At 32.5% G+C, this 23719-nt stretch overlaps 2 protein-coding genes and 1 pseudogene across 2 annotated transcripts; 2 read left to right on the plus strand and 1 right to left on the minus strand.

The window, feature by feature from the left end:
* Positions 1 to 947: 947 nt before the first annotated feature.
* On the minus strand, positions 948 to 23719 carry LOC128180734 (trans-1,2-dihydrobenzene-1,2-diol dehydrogenase-like). Its single transcript, XM_052848879.1, has 9 exons — positions 23572 to 23719; positions 4033 to 4129; positions 3772 to 3883; positions 3396 to 3559; positions 2789 to 3041; positions 2490 to 2614; positions 1931 to 2081; positions 1287 to 1411; positions 948 to 1084 (listed from the first exon to the last, which is right to left on the minus strand). Exons 2-8 carry the CDS (start codon positions 4120 to 4122, stop codon positions 1311 to 1313), a joined length of 996 nt encoding a protein of 331 aa, XP_052704839.1. The 5' UTR covers positions 4123 to 4129; positions 23572 to 23719; the 3' UTR covers positions 948 to 1084; positions 1287 to 1310.
* LOC128180728 (uncharacterized) lies at positions 6683 to 10212 on the plus strand. Its single transcript, XM_052848873.1, has 2 exons — positions 6683 to 8766; positions 8995 to 10212. Exons 1-2 carry the CDS (start codon positions 8534 to 8536, stop codon positions 10181 to 10183), a joined length of 1422 nt encoding a protein of 473 aa, XP_052704833.1. The 5' UTR covers positions 6683 to 8533; the 3' UTR covers positions 10184 to 10212.
* On the plus strand, positions 16707 to 19559 carry LOC128180722 (uncharacterized; annotated as a pseudogene).

A 23719-nucleotide genomic window follows, 5' to 3' on the forward strand; every position in this document is an offset into this window, starting at 1 on the left:
GGGATGTTGAACACTTTTGAACCATTTTAAACTAGTTAAATATGTATTGCTAGATAACAATGAAAGTGAAATGAACCAAATTCACATGACTGACAACATATAGGAAGCCGGTCATTTTGCACCTTAAAATTTTTTAAAGAGTTATCTCCCCTTGATGAAAAAAAGAAAATTTTAATTTCGTCAAAATATCTGCGGTAAATGATTAATGTTATTTTATATTTTAAAAAAGAGAAAGTTTATGCATGTATTAACCAAGAGAATTTTCCGAATTTTAAGTTACTATTTACAATAGCTCGATAAAACATAAATTACCCATAGACTTCAAGGCAAATTTCAAGGTATAATTAGTTGGACCATAATTAAAATTTTGAAAATTCCTTTGGTGGAGTATTTTTATTTTATAACACCTTCAAAATGATGTCATGATTTAGAATATCGGACCATTCATTTATTAGGTACAGAATGTGGTCGTTATACATCGAATACCTTAAGTCAAAAACTCAGCTTCAAATCTGAGGTTTGACCTCAGGTGGAGCCTGAGCACTGGCTGTAACTAGATCTTTATTGCCTAAATTAAGAAAAACAAACATTCGCAAAAAGGCTATTAATGTGATATTCTCAATACCAAATATTACAAAAAATGACAGACAATTGTATCAACATATTAATAAAATAATTTTATTGATTGCCATATTATAACATGGATATATATATATATATACATATATATATATATATATATATGCAAAAAGATCATAAAATTTTTTATCATGTACATCGATCTAGATTAAATATTTTAAAAAACCCACACAGTTTAAAGTGGCTATCAAGCAATTAACAAATCACACGATAATACTTGTTTGTAATACTGAAAAATATTAGCACCTAGCTTAATCATAAAACAAATTGTTTAGAGCCACAAATAATACACATACTATACAAGCACAAATATTCATCAATAATCAATAAATTACATCTGTGTGTTATTTGCAGGTGTTTATATATCTAGCACTACAGCCATACAGTTCATAATGATGCACTCTTCATTGGGTTTCAAAAACTCCACAAAGACAGATGGAGAAATCTGTTAAAGAGAAAAGATTGACATAATTAATATCTTACCAAGATTTTCAGCATATCAAAAGTTTACTAATTAAGTTTTAATTACTTTAGGGCATCAGCTTTTGACATCCATCAACAGAAATTAACCTCAAAATGACATTTTGAACAACAGATATATTAAAAAAACATGAGATGGTTTGAGCCTTTCATTGACATATACTTACCATTCCCAATCAAGAAGCTTCTATTCACCACTGAACATTAATTCCTGTTTGTCTCACCACTTCATCAATGATGTGGTAAACAGCCTGACTGTCAGCGAAGGTCACTTCACTGCACTCCAAATTCCCTACCAAGATAGATTATATTTAAAAGTTTGAATTCATCCAACAACTCCCATGTCATGCAGAACTTCCGGGTAAATAAAAATAAAGTGGGTGCAATTGTCCTTTTCAAAATAAAAGTAAGAGTGCTAGATCTACTAATATTCCCCTTTTTTACTGGAGAAGAGTGTACTGTAAACCCTTTGCATGCAATGACAAAAAACTCTAAATGTACATGTATGTGAGATCATTTTTATACTTGTATACTATATTTCTCTTCATGATATTATATTTCTCTTTCACTTATAGAGATTACCCTTTTTCAATGTAAAGTTAAGAAACATTTTTACAAATATTTCTTACAGCTTAATAAAAGGTGTTTCCAAAAGATATATGATTTATTTTTTTCAAGTTACCAGTATCAACATTTTTCGCTCTCTCACTCTCGGCACAGTACCCAGTACATAATATTAAGAGTTCAAGCAATAATGAAACAGAGCAAGCTTGGTTGTTATGGTTGATCAGGCAGTCATTGAATACTTTACCTGCTTCAAGACATGTCTTGACACAGTCTGCCTCATACCGCAGACCCCCACTGTTGGTAAAGTTGTATGGCACTGGACCACAGGGTATTTCATTGGTTATTTTACCTGACGGCAGATTTGCTGAGTCTGGGGCCCAAAAAGGTTCATCAATCTAAAAGATTTAAATGCAAGTCATAAACATGTACATGTATTTTCATATTCATTTGCTTTCTAGCAAAAACGACAAATTAAAATCATATTGCTGTTTGACACAACTATCTCAAGTCCAAGCTCTTAGTTAAAATGGCTCTAAATAGGTTTTGGGAATTCAAACTCATTTCAACCAATCCATAGTACATGCAAATGTATTAATATTTGAGACAATAGAAGCTTATCTGAATGATAGATACATGTGCATTTATAATAGAAAATACAGTTCAACCAAAAATTGTAACAATAGCACAGAAAGTTACAAGTATAAAACAAATTACATTTCAACCTAAAACAGTAACAATAGCACAGAAAGTTTCGGTGCCCTTTGCTTTCTTTGTAAGTTCTGGCAAAAAATCAAATGCCTTACCTCTATTTTTCCCTTTGAACCATATATTATTGCTGAATTCTTTCCTTGAAACAGTGTACTGTAGACAAGCACTGCTTTACCGCCATTCTTGTAGGTTAAGGTGATACAGCCATTCAGATCAACTCCTACAAATTAAACTTTAACCTTTATCAAATCCATTGTATTAAGGTATTTTTTCTTCATCAAAGTGATGGCTGAATAACAAACATTCATCATTGCTACTGCAATCCATTTCCGATATTTCAAAATTTCAAATTCTGTCTGTGCAAAGAATTAATAATACATGTATAATGGCCAACCTTGATCAGACAATGAAGCATCAGCTGTGATTTTCACAGGTTTTTCGTTGTTAAATACCATTGTAGCTAGCTGGATTGTGTAAATTGCTACGTCATGCAAACCTCCTCCCCCTAACTCGGGCTTATTAATGCGATCCACATTACAAATAGGAACTAAAAACTGGCATTGTACATGCAGGATTTCCCCAAGGTTTCCAGAACGAATCTCCTCCTTGATTTTACGATAAATTGGATTGCACCTGCTCCAAATTGCCTGCAGAAAATGCAAACATGATAGCCATTAAATTGTTCAATTAAAATTATCAAAATATTCATAAACTCTCTCTCTCTCTCTCTCTCTCTCCTCTCCTCTCTCTCTCTCTCTCTCTCTCTCTCCCCCTTCTTCCTGGTAACTATATGCCGTAGAAGCAGAAATTTAAGCAGGATGAAATTTGGTTGATTTGTGATTACACTACATAAGGTTTTGTAGGGATGTATTCATGTTGTTTCAAAAATAACTATTCTGATATTGTTGTTCCTAAATAGTATCAACAAGGTTAACAAAATGTATTCCCCAAGTTTCTGCTTTTACAGTTAATTTAACTACTGAGAGAAAATTCCCCCTTGCCTCCATGAAGAAGCGTTTGCAGTCTTTGGCCACTTGCTGGACCTCCAGAAACTGTGACAGACAAGCTGCTACTGGTTTCTCACACAGAACATTTTTCCCTGCTTTTAGGATCTGTTTGGACAGCTTCACATGGTGAATGTGTATCACCCCAATGTACACAACATCTATAATTATAAAGCATGGTTTTGGAATATCAGGAAAAAGAATAAATTCAATGTTGTTTATAGCAGAAATACTTTGTAATCCGTTACTAATTGTGTAGGCAAAACTTTAACCTTCACCTTGAACTACCAGTATGTTTACTCAAAATAAAAGGTTTGGTGTATCAAAAACAAAGTTATAAACTGTGTAAGATTATCATACCAGTACATCTTACCAACATCTGCATCACTGGCAACCTCTTCATATGAGCCATAGGCTTTCTTGATACCAAACCTGTCAGCAAATTCCTGGGCTCTAGCTAATGCTCTTGCTCCAACACAAACTACCTTAAAATTCCATCAAGAATGTGAAAATTAGGTATAAGGCTGAACAAAATGTCATTATAGTCTTGATAATACAGTATGCAAAAATTTACCTCGTCTCATGAATATTACTGATAATAAATAAACAAACCAGGCCTCTGAAATTTATTTACCTCATGAACATTATTGGGAGGAGCTAACAATGCTGACACAAAATCACTACAAATGAACCCTGCTCCACAGATTCCCCAGCGAAGGACCATTTTGTTCCTATCCAAATCAAGAAAAAAATTATTTATAGCTCTTCACTTGTATTACAAACGATGACAAATTCAAAGTTGAAGGAAATAAAAGGTAAGAAGAGATAAGCTGTCAACGTGACAGCAAACCGGGTTTTTTGTGTGTGAACAGAATCAATAATCCATTTGTCAACCCTGCATTGATAAACACTACCTATCCAGGGAAATGGGGGTACTCTACATGCACTAGCTATTCTGCCAAATATACTTAAGTTCAACTGGTGGAATTTTTTGATAAATTATCCAAAATCCAAGTAACATGCATGTCTCTGATATATGTACAATTGATCTTCAAATCAACAATTTCCAATCTTGAAAACTGAAGGAGGAGTTAATGTACAATAGGGGTACCCTTTGGCAAGCCGCCTGCCCTGACCGATTCGCCATTTTCACATTTCATTAGATTTTTCCTTTAAAAAAGCTGGTTGAAAATGATTAAAACTATTTTAGAATATGGTATATGTAGTGTGGGATAATTGCACACAGGAGCAAAATAATCTATTAGAGTTGGACGTATTATTACAAGATTAAGACTTATCAGACAAAAACACAAACTTACACTCTTGTACAAATTACCTTTTTAATATGTAATACTCCTTGCTGATTATTTACCATATAAAATATGGTTATGCAGCGTTTACCAGTTACGCATAATTATGCCGTACGCGATAATAATTAGTATCATTATACTAATTATTAGAACAGTTGCACACTATAATTGCTTTTACCATCAACAAATAAGTCGTAGAACAACTTGCCAGATAAGCTAAAATCTGCTATACTCTGTCCCGGGTTTTTGCTTCCACCACTTTTTGCCAAATATTTCGATAATCATAATTATCTCTTTACCCAAAAGTGTTTCATTCACTAGAAGGAAAAATGCCTAGATTATCTGCCATAAAATTGCTTCTCAATGTCCACCTGGTTTATGATACGAGCGAAAATTGAAACCTTACGGGAATTTAACATTGCAGAAAATGGCTGCCACTTCGGAAGGGGCCTGTAATTATTTGAGGATATTCGTGAAGAATCGTAACGTTACGTCGATGACGTATGCTGACGTCGAGCACGTTGCCGTTGTTCGCGCAGGCTTTCGGGATGTTTCGGTATTTGTCCAAGTTTAAAACATATAGCTTCCGAGGATAACCAAACATATCCTATAGTCTGCTATTCGACTATAAACTATAGACCATATAATTCTAAAACATATATATCTATCGTATACAAAATAAGATGCCGAGTTCCAAGAAGGGGAAGTCAGCGAAGTCAGTGAAGTCTATGGAGGTATACAATAATTCATTGTGTCAGTCATATCATTTCAGATTCTTTACGATGACTGCAATATATTTGACTTCACTTTTTCTTTGTATGGGCCTAACGTTAAAATCCTATGCCTCATACATATGCAATCCTGTATAACTCTATCTATATAAGTTTAAATGATAACTCTACTGTACCTGATATTGAAAATGTAAACTTCCTGTAATTTCCAAATGGTGCACAATACATTTTCACAAAATTACGACCACAAGGATCCATGATCAACACACATATCATAGTCAGTTTGAAATAATGTCCCGAATTTATGAATGCTAAGAATCCAATTTTTAATCCAAATCAAACTTTTCCACTGCTGTCTGCTTCGTATGATGTCACTATAAAATATTTGACCTTGCCCTTAAAATACAAATGGGTGCCAAGTCATTTTGCACCCCGTTCAATTACACCCATATGTTTATTATATATTTAGGCTAGCCTGATTTGGTCTTGGGCCAGTTTTACACTACATGATAAAGTGAAGTCAAAAATTTAAAGTCTATAATAATATATCATGAGCCATTCACAACTTGCAACATGAATATAGGTGTGCAAATTAAAATGGGAAGATATATTTCCAAGAACATTTTTTTCTATTTTTAAGGAGGAGGGGCAAAAGGGGTGTGAAAAAAATGTAAATTGTGAATGGACGTTTATGTGCAATATAGTTTAGATATGAGCCTTTTACAATTTTCATATCCCAGAAAGTTGTGAATGGACAAATTTATGGGTGTGAATATCATATGCAAGTATTGCACTATACTGTAGGCCATTTTAAGGGGGGTGTGCAGTAATCTTGTTCATTTGAGGAGGATAAGAAATATGAAGTCCTACATGTCATTTTGTTTGAAAAGTATGCATACAAGAACAGGACAATGTCTTTTAAATCACTTAGAACGGCTGTCAAACTGCGCAGTTACAGACTTATTTTGAAGATTTAAAAATCTGGAAAAATATGAAGGGGGTACATTGGTATCCCCTACACAGTTTGAAAGCTGTTTTAAGTGATTATATAAGGCATCATCCTGTTCTCGTACGCATACTTTTCAAACAAAATGACATGTTGAACTTCATATTTAATGCTTTTGTATCTTTTGGCAATAGTTTTCGTCAGTTTTGGGCAGAAACAAGCCAGTTCAAAAAATGTTAACATTCTTATCTTCAAAGGAATAAGATGGCCCCACATTCCCCTTAATACAAAAATACAGTCAAACCTTGTTATCTCGAACTAGATGGGACTGGTTAAAAACCTCGAGATATCCGAGTATTCGAGATATCAAGGTAAATCACTTAAAATTTAATTGGTTGGGACTTACAAATCACTTCGACATATCCATTGTATTCAAGATATCGGTGTTCGAGATACCGAAGTTCCAACTGTATATATACAGTATACACATACAAGTCATGCACTTAGAAGTTGGGTTTGCATACTAAGATTAATAAAGTACAGGTAAATAAGAGTTTTACAATTTATTTCCCAAATAATATGTAGGTAACAGCTATACCTTTGTAGCCATTTAAAGCAATTCTGCAAAATAATGTATTGCTGTTATCCTTTTCATTGCGAAAACATTGAAAAAAGCACCCCAAATCAGTATTCAACATTGAAATATGACTCTCGGGTCAATTTTAAACCCAGGTCGATATTCTTTGTTCCATCCTATTCTGGCAAAATAAGATTTTAAAAAAATTACTCTCTATTTCTCTGTAAAAGTTTAACCAAGGAATCATGAAATTTGCAATTAAGAAAAATTAATATTGATGTGAGATCTTGACAATCTTTCAACTGAAAATGATTAGTGGAAAAGTTGGGCTAAAATCAGTGCTCCTGGTAGAGTCTAAAGTTAACCCTATACCTAGGTACATACATTATACCAGTATACTAAATGTTATCGGTAATTATGAAAGCTTGTATCAGCTTGCATAGTATATTACACATGTGCAATATCAATTTTCTTCCTCAGGCAACAGATATTTTAAAGATGATTTACATCCAATTTCAAAAAGAAAAAGACGAAGGCCATGTGAGAAACATTGATGACCCCATGAAGAGATTATCTTCAGCAACAGGTAACAGAAATAAATTTGCATAAAATGGCTACATTTATAACTATGGAAAAATAGTGTGTTGAAAATCAGAATTTCATTATTTTTTAATCATGGTACAAAATGTATCAAGTGATATATTTCGATACTGGTATTTCTGTCATAATGTAATGTTAATTTTGAATTTACTGGGTGGGTGTAAACACAAAATTTACAACATGACAACTGTTGAAATTACTGTGTTTTACCTTAAGTGATTGTAAAATCAGCATTTACATATTGGTTGACAATACTCACCAGAACAATACTGTTACCAGTATGTGGCCTAAAGTATATTGCTGCATGTTGTAATATATAGCTTATTACAAAGCTCATCGAGATGAGGCATCAGCTTTATGAGACCACCTTTATCATATTATATGAAAATCATAGTTAATAATCTTGGATATCAGAAACTGTAGTATGGTTTGATACAATATTGAATATCGTATGATACATTATCATGGGATACAATAATATATTATGTAATACAATATCATATTATACAATAATATCTCATATGATACAATATACAAGTAATACATTATAATATTATATAATACAATATAAAAACATATCATATCCAAGTCTTTCAAGTCCCTAAGTAGCATCCGTGCAAGTTTGGTGAAGATAGTAATAACTTAGATACAGGACCTAGTGCACCAAAAACTTGAATCAGGTCTGGACGCTGACGCCAACCCCGGGGTATAGCATAAGCTCCCCCAGACTTTGTCTCGGTGAGCTAAATACACTTGCCCATGATATTATTTGAAAACTGTTTCTATAGATGATTTTTGAAGGATAGTGCACAATAATAGACAAAAATCAACATCAAAAAATATCATGTGAGGCTGAGTGACTCAGGTACATGTAGCTTAATAAATACAAATGGGTAGTAGAATATTTTTTAACATCATTAGGGATAAGTGTGAAAACACTGAAAAAGAAGGTTGTTGTCGACCCTGTGGAGATGGTGGTGGAGGATCTTCAGGCAGCTCCTCCTGTACCTGTTCCTAAGAAGAAACGTGGTCCCTGTAGAAAGCTTGATGACTTCGATGCAGATTTGGTGAAGAGGACCATTCATGATATGCAGTTGAAGGGCCAGTACGTTTCACTTCGTCGACTGTCAGATGTACTAGTAGAAAAGGGAGTCAGGATCACCAAGTCTCCATTGGGGAGACTTGTGAAGGATCTTGGGTTCAGGTAAGCACATAGAAATGAATCTCATTTTCCTACTGCAATACTGCCAAGTCACCTTCAATCTGTCTAATAAATGTGTAAATCATTTGAGCATATGCCATATTCTCCCAATTCAATCAATCAATTAACATAATATAAAAACAGATCATACCATCAATAATTCGCTTACATGTGATAATGAAAAGTGGTACTAGTATGTGTATTAAAAATATCATGTCTATTTTTTTCCAGATTCTACAAAACTCGTTCCAACCAACGCTACATTGGAGACAGGAACGATATCGTAAGTATGCGACATACTTACCTGAGGTCCATTAGGAAGTTTAGAGAGGAGGGTCGTCCTATTGTGTATTTGGATGAGACTTGGTTGAACACCAATCATGTAGCAAGGGGAGATTGGGTGGACTGTCCTAGGACATCTACCTCTGCCTTTGAGTCGCATCGTGGAGGTCATGGGCGTTTTGTCCCATCTGGGAAAGGCTCTCGTCTGATAATTGTGGATGCAGGTTCTTCGGCTGTGGGTATGATCCCGGGATCTGCTCTCATTTTTGAGTCGAAAACAGGCAACCAGGATTATCATGACGAGATGAACTCAGAAAACTTTACGAAGTGGTTCACTGAGCAGTTGCTCCCTAACCTACCGATCAATTCAGTCGTAGTGATGGATAATGCTTCCTATCACAGTCATCTGGATCCTGAGTCTAAGTGTCCGACTTCGTCGGCATCGAAGGCCGAGATCCAGTCTTGGCTTGATAGAAAGGGTATTCGTTACACTCCGGGAATGATCAAGGCTGAATTGATCACATTGGTGAAGCAACATAAACCTCGTCCTAAATATGTAATAGACGATTTGGCTTCGAAAGCAGGTCACACAGTTTTGCGTCTACCTCCCTATCACTGTGAGCTTAATCCTATTGAGTTGGTCTGGGCTGAATTAAAAAGTTTCGTCGCCAGGAACAATGTCACATTCAAGAAAGAGAAAGTGAAGGAACTCTTTAATCAGGCTAGATCAACTTATGGGGTTGAGAAGTGGCGTAAGGTGGAGAGTCACGTGATAAGAGAGGTCGAAGAAAAACTGTGGAAACTCGACGGAGTCCAGGATGAGGAGGTTGCTCCTGTGGTCATAGACTTGACGGACTCGGAACACAGTGACAGTGACATGGACACAGATTCTGGTGATGACGAAAATGACTCTGACTCTGACGAATCCATGGGCTTCGTTGAGGAGTCTGACGACGAAGTCACTTGTTGCATATGTGGTGGTTACAATGCTCCTGGAAAGTCTCGAAAGATTGTATGGGTTGAGTGTGAAGTGTGTAAGAGGTGGAGTCACCGCATATGTACCAAGCCCTCTCTAAAGTCAGGTAAGTGTGTCCAATGTTGGAACGCTTTGTATGGTCTGAATCCAGCTCCTTCATGAGTCTTCCCATGGTGTCTGGAGAACTGCTCCCTTTTAAAGGTAAAAGAAAGAAAATTAATCACTGATTTACACATAACTTCATAAATTATTATCAATTTTCTAAAATGGCAAAACAGTATTCTATACATGTAGTCCGATATAAATTTTGGGGAAAACACGTTTGAAAATGTATATTCATTAATATTTTACTTAATGCATCATACTTTTTATCATTCTGACAACAACACAACATTAAAGATAAGACACAACACATCTTCAATCATTTTGCAAAAAGTTTAACACTTTCTCACCCTTGCAATGTGAAGATATCCACTTCACAATTCCAAAATCATTTTCCTTGCATGACATTTTCTATTTCAATATATTGTTTGAATGGAAAATATTTTCTATAACCTAATCTATAATTGTCCATTTGCATTTTGCATACTATTATAAGTATTATTTATTAACAAGTTGGTAATTAAAAACTTGTTTGAATATTTTGTATCAGTGATTAGTTTCATTTCTTAATACTTGGGACTGCTTTATATAACTAAGCATCTTGTTTTTAATTCCCTGTGGGTTTATTACTTGTTGTAAACTTGACAGATACAATGAATTGCTCTTATAACGAAGCAAAAATGTACGTCCCTGGCACTTAGTTATAAGAATGTTTTACAGTAATTAGTTATACAATTGACAGGTATATTTTACCTCTCTTTCAAACTATATTTTAATGAATAAAATGATGCACGAAATTTGTTCACAAAACAAACGAACAGGTACCGCGTTATTTCGCTGTATAACAAAATCTGCCCCCAATGTCGAGGCGGCTATGATTTTATTACGACTTGGATATCACTATATATAAAGGTTATAATGTTTTGGCAAACCAGATATAAACGGTTACCTGTGTACATTTTATTCACTTATAGTCTACTTCTAGAATCAATGCATAACATGTGGGTTGAATAAACCCAATTATTCTGGAGACAAAACCAAACGAATAAAAGATGATTGATGCATTCGAGGCCTATTAATAAACTTACATTTTCAAGGGGGTATGGAATCCCCCTTCCCAATCAGTCTGTTGCATGATGACTACAAATGTATGACTAATTCAATGTGCTAAGAATGCACGCTTGTTTAGGGTGACTGAACCTAGTACAAATCCCAAATAAATTTTAAAATGATTTCTACTTGTAAATATGATATTTTCCATTCATTGTTAATTCCTTTTCATTGATTTTCAATGATTCTATATATTGAGATGGTAAGTTATAAAAAGCAGTCCCAATACTGAACTAGTATACCTGACTTTTGAGAAGTGAAACTTGAACTATTCTTCTTCTGCATGTTATGAATGGCTTTGTCAGCAGATTTTCATCTATAGTATCAATCTTTCTACTGTGATCATCTTTCTCTCTGGAATAGGGAATTCAATTGTTACTAATGTTCATGTTTTAAATTAATTTGAAATTTAAAGAAAAAAATGTTTATTCACAAGCAGTGTTCAAATATAGTTTTCAATCCATTTTCTCACAATGTGTACATAATAATTTGTTGTTAAATATGAATAATAATGCAGGTGACTTGTATAATACTTTTGAATTCATTAATTTCAAATGAATCACATTTGATAACTGTGATATTGCCTATCTGTGATTTGTTGCATATTTTACAAATGTAAATATTACATGTATAATACTTTTGAATTCATTAATTTAAATTGAATCACATTTGATAACTGTGATATTGCCCATCTGTGATTTGTTGCATATTTTACAAATGTAAATATTACATGTATAATACTTTTGAATTCATTAATTTAAATTGAATCACATTTGATAACTGTGATATTGCCCATCTGTGATTTGTTGCATATTTTACAAATGTAAATATTACATGTATAATACTTTTGAATTCATTAATTTAAATTGAATCACATTTGATAACTGTGATATTGCCTATCTGTGATTTGTTGCATATTTTACAAATGTAAATATTACATGTATAATACTTTTGAATTCATTAATTTAAATTGAATCACATTTGATAACTGTGATATTGCCCATCTGTGATTTGTTGCATATTTTACAAATGCAAATATTACATGTATAATACTTTTGAATTCATTAATTTAAATTGAATCACATTTGATAACTGTGATATTGCCCATCTGTGATTTGTTGCATATTTTACAAATGTAAATATTACATGTATAATACTTTTGAATTCATTAATTTCAATTAAATAACATGTGATAACTGTGGTATTGCCTATCTGTGATTTGTTGCATATTTTACAAATGCAAGTAACATGTAAAATTCTTTTGAATTCATTAAATTAAATTTAATCACATGTACTGACTGTGATAGTGCATATTTTGGATTTGTTGTATATCATTCTTAAATATTATATTTCATTTTTGAATGGAGATTGCCTACAATTGATTGCATATAATTCTTATTATGATCATGAGAAATACAATTGTGGGATCTATTATTTCAAATTAGTGTATTATACACCAAGACTTTAAAAAACTGCTAATTTGATAAACAGTTTATCAGTGCCTGTGTATATGTGTTCATTTTGGAGAAATCATGTATCACTAGTAAAATGTTTGTTATTGATTTTTTTCCTGGAAAATGAGCTGTAATTTGATATCATGAAACTGTGATTATATCAACATCTGCAATTAAAAATAACAAACATCTCATAATTATCAAAAAACTATTAAAAATGATATATAATAATGATTATCTGTCATGTTATGAGATCCATGAATGAACTTTTGTGCAAAATAAACATTATAAAATTATAATTACATTTTTTTTTTATTTAAAAATACCATCATGATGCTAAAATCAGATCAATATGGATATAAAAGGGGCTGTAAATTGCAAGCTGAGTAAGAATACATGAAGAACCCATATACAGTTCTATCCATATACTATTACAGTTCTATTTATCTATATTCTCGAACACTGATATCTCAAACACAATGAATAAGTGATTTATAAGTCCCAATTACTTATCTTTTAAGTATTTTACCCTCAATATCTTGAATACTTAAATAACTAAAAGTTTTCAAACAGTCCCATCTATTGTTCGAGATAACGAAGATTGACTGTACTTTACTTTGAGAAGTGAAGAGAATTTAACCTACTTATGACTTCTACACAATATTTTTATTGATGAATGAATATTGGAACTCTCAAAAAAAGCCGATATAGTGATTATTCTATTAGCATACCAGGTGGTTTATATTTGATAAACTATACTAAATTCAGTAGAGAGCATACAGTGGTTTCATGGAGCTTTATTATGATATACATTTCTGATTATATGGACTTTAAAATTGAGCATATTTGGTTTTCTGAAAATATTTTACTCGTATGATGTCACAGTAAATTTAACCTCCTGAATGGACTTTAAAATTGAGCATATTTGTTTTTCTGAAAATATTTTACTTGTATTATGTCACAATATATTTAAACTCCTGAATGGACTTTAAAATTGAGCTGTTTGGTTTTCTGGAAATATTTTACTCGTATGATGTCACAGTAAACTTAACCTCCTAAATGGACGGTTTTGAAATAATCATTTCATGCATGTAAATTATATAAAATAAATTAATACACTTGGCCATGCAATCAAAAGCCAAGTTCAAGGAAAAAGTCACTCAAATTAACAGGCATTTTTTTTATAATGAAAGATATAATAAATAAACTGTATAAATGTAAAATAAGCGAAAAAATTGCATTCAGTTTGGGGATAAAAAATCAATATCTAAAATAATTTATCCAGTAAGTAACAACAAAAGCCCCTGCGAGATTCGAACTCGTGATGTACGGATCATTAGTCCGACATGTTATCCACTCGGCTATGAAGTATGTTACATGTTACTGTTCATAAAATCCACTTAATAAAACGAAATGTCGTTTCGATCAGCGGTCAGCCATTTTGTGATGATGTGTTAATTATTCCACCTTAATTTGATTATAATTGTCATGGACATAATCGAACACTGCTAATATCATATCGTGAATTATTGTCTGAGACTTGGTTATTCACGGGACATATAATGCACATATGTGTATGTCTGGTTAACCTTTTTGAAATAAATGAAAACAATAACGTTATACACTTAAGTAATAATACATCTATTTTATCAAAATTATATAAATTTGTACCAATTGATTAACGAATAATTCAAAAACATTTCTAAGCAGGCATTAGAGATGAGTACATCTCAAAACTGGAATGATTATAGATATTCCTTTTTAATAATATTTTTGGGTTAATCTCAATGTTCTCCACCACTTCCATGGCCCCACCAGAGACATAAATATGTCTCTGGTCCCACCAACCACCCATTAAATAACTACAGCAAACACAATTCATTTTTCATAACTAGGTGTCACATTAAATATGAGGGTGTTACCAGAAACGTTTTTATTTGGCTATCACAGATCAAATTGTCGTATGTTGATGTTTATATATTCTGCGGTTTCACAATGAGTCCTACTTTCGCTTTACAGATTCAAAAAGATACTCATAAAGATCTATTAAGTACTGATATTATGAACTGCTGTTATATATGTTAAATGTCCCAAATACTATAGAATAATTACAGTTTACATACCTTTATTCCAGATGCGCTGATATTTCGACGAGAGTATACTTGTAAACTTTAGACACGTCAGTTCGAGGCAAGCCCTGTGCATCGTTGGTTGTACCGCGTCACACTCGGCTTGAATTTTATATTTTCCTGACTTTAAATTGTCTTATGATAGTTTACAACATTACCAAACAGCTGAGTTATCAATAACATATGCAAAGTCGAAATTGAATATTTTATTTTATTTTTGCGCTTTATTTCGATGTGCAACAAAAAATAATAACCACTCCCTTGTACGCTTGATAGCTAGTCCAGCTAACGCCATTTTATTGTAAGAACGGTAACTCTTACTTGTGACCTGACGGCCATATTTGATGGTCAGAGACGACCACGATAGGCGATATCAAGAATTTTATCTGTAAGTATAAATTAGAACAATGACAAGTGGATTTAATGAGTTGAATAGATAAAGACTAATGTTTACTTTGTTTGTATACTTTTAAAGTGAAATAAATTTGGATAACACAATGTGTGACAGTAAAATACAATTATTGTTTTCGTTACCAGTGATGTATTTTTTACAGTTTATAGTTATTTGCTCATAGATTGGAATTAGTTGGATATCATATGAACTTCTACTAATATATACCTACGTATCCGTGCGAAAGATTTTTTTTTTAAATGCTGCGCTTTTCTGCGATAACAGTTTAAACGTTTCCCTATATCAATAATTGCATTTTATTACCTCCCCCTTGTTATAGTCTGTTTTTAATATTTGTATGTTCTTTTAGGCTTGTCAAGGACAGTTTCCATTTCAAGAAAAGAATTTTCCATATAATGTAAGTCAATTTATTTAATATCTTGTAATATTTGTATGATACATGTAGTATGAAGCATTTTCATAAATGTAGTACACGTACAACTGAACATTCATATGCATATGTTTTGAAGCTAAACTTCTATATGTTTCATGAAAGTACACTATTCATTACAGAAATATTAAACAATTTTTGATGGATTAAAAAAATTCCTACTACATGTAATTTTACAGATATAGATATATGTGTTTTATGTTGTGTGTCTACGTATTTGTACATTGTCTATGTCTATGTGTATTTGTGTACGTCACATCACAAATTAATTATGCTTTTATTAACTTCAAACAGCGTATATGTGGTAAAATTCTTTTTCTATAACATCACACGTTATCACAATGTCTTTGACCAATGAAAAGGTTGTTCAAATATATAAAAAACATAATGGTTCCATGAATGGTGTCCATAAAGAAATCTGCCAAACTCTGCACATCGATTCGTGTCAAATAAATAAAAGCAGCTTACATTGGAAAATCAAAAAAATTATCAAAGAATTTGAAAGACTCAATAAATCTATAAGTAAGAAATCGATATATGAGCAATATAAGAGGAAAGAATTCAAATGTCCATCAAAAACCAATAAAGAACCAGCAAGCACATGTGTACCGTCAGAAACAGACACTGAAAAAATAACAACAAGAACTGAACAAGACATTATCATATCCCAGCTCAAGAAGGAAAATATTAAACTTAAGGAAAAAATCCGAGCCTATAGAATTAAAGAAATTAACCAGAAAATGAAACGAACCAAAGAAAAGGTGAGGAAACTGGAAGAAAAAGTGAATGTTTATAAGAGGAAGGAACAACAAGAAAAAGATAATAAAGTTGACAAAGGAGTTCAGTGCAACACTCTAAATACTTATATTGAAGAACTCAAATGTGAAATCGACAATCTGATCGCTGAAAAAGATGACATTGTAGCAGATGAAGATGATTATGTACATGTAAAGAAAGTTTTAGATTTTAAAGAAAATGGTAAAGGTTGTCCATATAATTATAAATTAAGAAATCTTTATTATTTTTTTAGAAGTAGAAATATTGGTGTTCACCATATTGGTCCTGTTTTAGAAGCTGTTTTAGATATTTTTAATATAAGTGTAAACAAATTACCAAGTAAGAGCACTGCGTCTGTTTTAACGAGTGAAATGGGTGTTTTAAGTAGATGTCATTTGAATGAAGAACTTTTAAACAGTAGTAACATTACAATGCATAGAGATGCAACTACAAAAAAAGGACATCATTTTTATGCAGTTCAAATTAGTACTGGGGAGAAAGTTTTGACAGCAGGTGTGAGAGAAGTGAGTGATGGGAAGGGAGAGACGTATGTGAGTGCTACCAATGAGATTTTTAATGATATTGTCAATAATGAGAGGGAGAAAGATCAAATTTTTAATTCTGTTTCATGTTTTATGACAGATAGGAGTTCTACAGAACAGAAGGTTAACAATATTTTATGTGAAGATATATCTCATGATGTTCAATCTTTTAAATGTTCAGTACATCCCCTTCTTCAATTTTCTGAGGTTTGTTTGGAAGAAATTTTTCATATTGAAAAAGAGCTAAATATTAATTTTGATGGACACACCAGCTCTACTAAAGAGCCATTTACCATGTTTATTTTAAGGTGTGTATCCAAATTTTTTTTTAAAGATGGCACTGGCGATCCAAACATTTCTCATTTATATTTTAAAAGCCAGGGCATTGATAGAATTCCTTTAATGAATATAAGAGGAAATCGTTTTAATGTTTGTTTTTATAATGCTGCTGGTACTTTTTTTATACACAAACTTTTACTTCAATACATTTTATCATCAAAGAGTTCTTTTAATTTTGTCCAGAATGTTATTGTTTTATCATTACAAAACAAATGTATTTTAACAATTTTAAGAGCACTTGGTATTTTATGTAAATTATTAACAGGACCATATTGGTTAAAAACAATGGAGGTGAACAATATTTTATCAATGGGGTCAGTTTTTAAAAGATTTTTACATGTATTAGATTTATGTGCAAAAGAACCTATATTGGCTTTAAGACAGAAAATTAGACTATTTGAAGGACCAGAATTAGAAGATACTGTTTCTGAATTTTTATTTACATATCCTATTAATGATGACTTAACATGTGTTTTTATCAAACGTTTATGTGTTGTGTTGAAAACCAAAGTAGAAAAACTATTTGCTGATTTTTTAAAAGATGGTAAATATTTTAATGTACAAAAGAATTTAGATTTTAAGTGTTCATCCTGTCCCACAAGCAATATTTGTGTAGAACAGTTGATGGGACAGGTTGATTATCATGTACAATCATCCTCAATGTCATCAAATAATACTGTGGAAAGTAAACTATTATATGTTAACAACAAAACTTCAGAATGGTTCAATAACAAAAGTGAGGAAGAGAAAAAAAAAATCACTGTACAAACCATGAAAAAAAACAGAACATTTATGACCTTAGAGAAACACAGAAAACAGACTTTATTAAGGAAACACCTCACGAACTTAAAAGAAAAACAAGAGGACATAAAAAGAAAGAAGAAGAAAAAAGAAGACGAACTTGACAAAGTCATAGACCACATCAGAGAAGAAGGACTGTGGGACACTGAAAGTAAAATTGATAGTGAACTCCAAAAAATTAAAACCAAAAAAGACAGATTGTCATCCTTGAAAAAACAAATTAACATCCATAAGAAAGTATTTCAAATTAGTAAACAACATAAACATTTATTAAATTTTAGCAAAAAAGGAAAACTATTTGACGAGGGAACACTGAGAAACAATCTGCTAATGTTAATGAATTTACGTAAAGAAAATACTGAAACACCTGTCTGCGAAACCTCCTTTTCTCCCATGGACCTGCTCAGTAGAGAGATTGTACATACCTGGTCCGAAGATGGCGAAGATGTTCAGTGGGAGGGGAAAATATTAAGCCATGCTAATGGAGTTTTTAAAGTAATTTAGTCACAAAATTGCACTGCATGATTCTTACAAAAATGGTGTAAATGGCATCCTACTCCCCTAACCAATACAAATAATTACTATTACTTTATGTAAAACATCATTAAAAGTTATAGCATATTTACTCAGATATATAATTCATTAATCATGAATGGTACAATGGTGAGCATTTTACTTACTTAATGTGTTTTGATATATATCAATTTCATATGTTACTAAATTTTATGTAAACTTAATAAAAGAGTAATAATAAAAGAGTAATTAAGTTTAACACTGAATCCAAAAGATATTTAAAACTTAGTAAACTGTTCAATGTTTCATGTTTTTGTTTGTCTACGTCAGTGTTTGTGTATAAATGTTTGTGTATGTGTTCATAGTCATATTAAAAAAAAAATAAAAAATGAATTTTATAATTAAATTTTTGATTTTAATATTCATAATATCATTTCATAAGGACAGACATTACAATTATTTAAATATTTCAGGTTTTGTATTGGAACGATAAAGAAAAGACAGACAGCAGTGTGTTTGACTTGACGGAACAAGAAATAAACAAAGACATTGAGGACGGAAATTTATTCTTTAAAGGTAGTATAATGTTAAATGTATCTATTGGGTTATATTAAATATTATTACATTTTATTTATAAAAAAACACATAACGGGTATTTCATTTATTTTAGACGCAGCAACTAGATTGGATCATTCCTACATTTGAAAAAGACTATAAAAAGAGGAGTTGTCTTTCATAGGTAATTTTACTATTATAAAGAGTAGGAGTTATTACCCTTTGGTCACAAGGCCAATTTAATTTGACCAACATATATAGATGATTTGCATATTTATTAACCATCAACCAATGAAAAGCTGTTTAGTTCTAGTCAAGGTATGGACAAAGAAACAAGGTTTTGCAAGTTTACTGAAGAAAATTTTATTTTTAAATTTTAGGTGGACTAGCTACGCTTGACTGCAATGGCCGAAATTAACATTGAAAAATCCCGTAGACTTCAGAAATCGTCTCATAACATAACAGCAGAAAATATTTAAGCGGTCCGGTAACGGTAATTTTGTCTGGAAATTTTATAACCTTAGAAATATCCACATTTTAATGAAATATTATCTTATTTTCACTAATAATATTGTCAAAATATCGTGGAAGCGAAAACCCGGGACAGACTTATACAAGTGAAGCAAATTTTATGCAAAATGAAAAATAGAAGTCCTGAAAATAAAATAAAATCCAAATCATACAGCTATGCATGGTCAAAGACGGCTACATATATTTCATTGTCATCATAGAAACTTTTCAAGTAATCTTAATGCAGATTTGTTTAAGAATAATTTAACTGATTCAGGTAAATGTTGTAAATGTGGTTACTTTTATGAAGACTGTGCTCATTTCCTTTTTTCAATCTGCATGGATATCTTGGCAAGCATGAGCCCAGACCTTAATTTAAGTAGACCCCTGCACCAGAAACGCTCACCTGCTTGGCATGGCCATTTTGTGGAAATGGTAGACACATAGACCATTGCTAGAAGGGGGACCAATGTTTTCTGGTATGCAATGAACGCATTATGGAAGAGAATTCCAGGGAGAAACATGTGATAAAGTGTGGACGGACACAATCCTCGCCAGAGAATGCTTGAGTCTAATCAGTAAGATTACGCCACCAACAATAACAGAGATATGCAGAGACACTAAAGAATAAAACATGGTGGAAATTCTGGAACTGTACCATGAGCTAGCGGTAAGCAAGTCTGATCATGAGTAGGAACGTTGGATTCTGGGAGTCTTTCTGACATTGTAGGCGACTCTAACTTCCTGCGCATGATCCCTATATAGCTGTTACTCCAGAAGTGACGAGGAGGAATCCCACTGGACCAGTTCTTGTTTATGTTCCAAGTGCAAATTAAGACCATCATGAGTCTTGATGCCATTTTTCCAACTGCTCCAAGTCCTTTCATTACTCCAATAATGTAAACTCCACATGGGCAAGAGCTATAAATACCTTACCATTACTCAAATCCAGCACCTTAAGAGACTTTGCCGACATGAAGCTGATCTCAATACTATGGACGCATCCACCCAAACCTTGACTTTGACTGGAGTAGATGTTTTCACATTGACTGAAGGAACCAAGAAGTAGCCCTTACATTTAGTTTAGAGAGCATATCAAGTTGGTGGAGAATCTGGGATATCTAAATCCATGAAGATTGGTTCTAAGATAACTTGAATATCAAGCTACAGTGGAACTTTCTGTCACCATCAACAATTGTTAAAAGTTGATGTCCATCGTTGTTTTCAAATTGGTTTCAGGGCATCTGTGATTTTGAACATATATATGTTTCTTTTCATAAAGTGGAAAATATATAGGCAGAGCAGCCAATTTTAGTATCAAACTCAGAAACAATTAATGCTGCACAAGTATTTTATCTTGTGATGCATAGGCGACATAACCATAACGAAAGACCTTTCTAGAGCCTCCTCTATTGCTACCGGTCAGCTCACATGTGACGTCGATAGTGGATTTGAAGGACACCACCTGGGGCAAAAATTGCAATATTCGTTTGGGATTCATATTTCAATATTATTATTGAAATAAAAATCTTATTTGCAATTACAGTAAATAGAACTAAACATATTGCGATCAATAATAATAATTTCTCTCAAAAATTTTAGTCCATATGTCAAATTCCAAGTAAGTATGAATATGCATGAGTTTAAGAATAGCCATGGTGCGTAATCGTTTAGTGGCTATATATACTTTTTTTTACAGCTTCCTGTCCGTGACGTTAAATAATGAGGATTCCTCAAAAACCATCTTGTGTTGACCGAAATATTGAATAATTATGAGATTCAATGGATAAACACGGCGTGGTTCTTAGTCTGTATCGTATATTACTTGCGCATTATCAATTGATCTCCTGCAGAGATATATCTTTCTATGTATAGCTACACTCCCGCCCCCGGCATCGATCCAATAAATTGATTATTCAACAAGTTGAACCACTGTTATGTGAACTTTAGTATTCCCCCAATTAAGTAAAGACAACCGTGATTGTAGCATGGCACATTTTAGTTTAGTTTTACTTGGCATGCATACTAAACCTACTATAAGGATAGTGAAACAAATAAATTAAACATCCAGATTACACCTTTTAATGCACCCCCCCCCCCCCCCCCCCCCCACACACACACACAGATTCAGTGTGTGCATAGGTAGAGTACCCAGGCCACGCGCTGTGAAGCTTGATTAATCCTGCATTGTCTGGCCAGCGCTGTCGATTTCAAACTAAGCTGGGAAGTCAGTGTGTTTTTGCAAGCTGATAAGAGAATTTCGCGTGAAAAAAGTGTAAAAACATTTGACAGAATGTACATATTTTCTTTTAAAAGTGAAGTACAGGGTATTAAAAGATTTACAATGGTATATTATTTTAAATTTAGCTTTAAAGAGATATTACAGCGAATTCTCTTCATCTTGGATATTTCCCTTTTAAACATAGTTAGATAAAAGAATAGAAGTCGTGCATATACTGAAAGATTGAATCTTTTTACAGCAAAACAAAGCTCGCAACTGCGTGTTAAATATTTTTCAGAAATTCTAAATTTATATCTCTAAAATTTTGTTAACACCACAAGTAAAATCTGTATAAATTTGTTATATTTTCATCCCTTGCAGAAAGTTACGATCAAATGTTTACAGTCGATGCGCTAAGTTGTTGACCAAAAGGCTGAGCTAGCAATATTTACTTTTTGGACCGCCTGAAATGATCAAATCAATGGTAATTTTGAGCAAAATGGGCTGTAGCATCTCTTATATATAAATATTTCATCTCCATAACTTTTTGAAATGCTTAGAAATATATTTGATCACTCTCTAAAATCAAATCGTACATTCTGCAAAAGAAAAAGAACAACTATGCGAGACTGAGATCATGCATGTATTACCTACATGTAACATTAGGGGTTTTTAAGCAGGAACGATTATTTTCATATGAAAAAAGTTCACTGTTCAAAAGTTTTTATTGAATATATATCATAAATTTTAGTATATATTGTGAATCATTAGGTATAGTACTAACTAACAAAATATTTTTTTGTTTGTAATTTGTTTTTGCATATTCCACAAAAGAGCATGAATATGTTAGCAAAGTAGTTTCTGTCCTGTAGAATTTAGTATTGCAAACTCTTAATTGATACTCTAAACCTTCTATACCTTAAAATTCGAAGAAGAAAAAACCCATTATTATTTTTGGGAGTTGATTTTTATCAACTCTCCTATGCAGTTACGCTGGCAAACCGGAAGTGAAACTGTGTGGACCTAACCACAGATCATCGCCGCTGACAAGACCTTGTTCTCAAAAATAATTGATAAATTCGATGTAATGCATTCTGAAGCATTAAATATTATTATAGTTAAATATTGCTTGGATCCATATAATTTTCCAGAAATATTTACATTACTGATACATAGTTTGATGGAATTTATTCTCTCTTAATATATTACACAATATGATTCATATGATGTTTTCCTAGAATTCTTAAAATTGTCTGATAAGCCCAAAAATTCATATTATGAAAATATGCGTTATTCAATTACAGATAAGAAACTACTTTGCATGCGAAATTATATATCGTTGATTTTAAGATAAATATATATCAATCGATGAAATCAACTCCCGTCGGTACTTCAATACTTGGAATTATTAGATTAATCTCCTCCGCAATGATGCCTCTGTCTCTGAGTACTTTCAGTACTTTGATTTTTTTTGTTTGCACTATGATAACACGTTGTTTACATTGCGGTCTGTGCAAATAAGAACGTTCTATAACGTTATTATAGTCTTATAAATTCGACAATATATTAAATGATTGCCCTCCATAAATGCATTTGTCATTGAAACATAATCAATTTTACCGATCTTTAACATGTTAAAAAAGTGTGACACTTACGAGAAAGCTTTAACTGCTATAGATGTAACCTGCCACGCACCTCAGTGGGTATAGCTTGTAGGTATCGACTTTTGATAAGAACCCCCGAGTTTGCGAATCTGGATTATTCCGACGCTTGTCTGTCCCCAAATCGAAGTGAAACGCAGTG

Source organism: Crassostrea angulata, chromosome 4 (genome assembly GCF_025612915.1).
Source record: "Crassostrea angulata isolate pt1a10 chromosome 4, ASM2561291v2, whole genome shotgun sequence".
In the NCBI taxonomy this organism is placed as follows: Eukaryota; Metazoa; Mollusca; class Bivalvia; order Ostreida; family Ostreidae; genus Magallana; species Magallana angulata.

What these genes read in the sequence shown, in the direction of transcription:
- LOC128180734 (XM_052848879.1), bottom strand. Translation starts at nt 4,122, where the DNA reads ATGGTCCTTCGCTGGGGAATCTGTGGAGCAGGGTTCATTTGTAGTGAT. An exon ending in TGCTTCATTGTCTGATCAAG is followed by an intron (nt 2,615 to 2,788) that starts GTTGGCCATTAT and finishes TTTAATTTGTAG; the next exon opens with GAGTTGATCTGAATGGCTGT. An exon ending in GTTCAAAGGGAAAAATAGAG is followed by an intron (nt 2,082 to 2,489) that starts GTAAGGCATTTG and finishes TAAATCTTTTAG; the next exon opens with ATTGATGAACCTTTTTGGGC.
- LOC128180728 (XM_052848873.1), top strand. Translation starts at nt 8,534, where the DNA reads ATGGTGGTGGAGGATCTTCAGGCAGCTCCTCCTGTACCTGTTCCTAAG. An exon ending in GTGAAGGATCTTGGGTTCAG is followed by an intron (nt 8,767 to 8,994) that starts GTAAGCACATAG and finishes ATTTTTTTCCAG; the next exon opens with ATTCTACAAAACTCGTTCCA.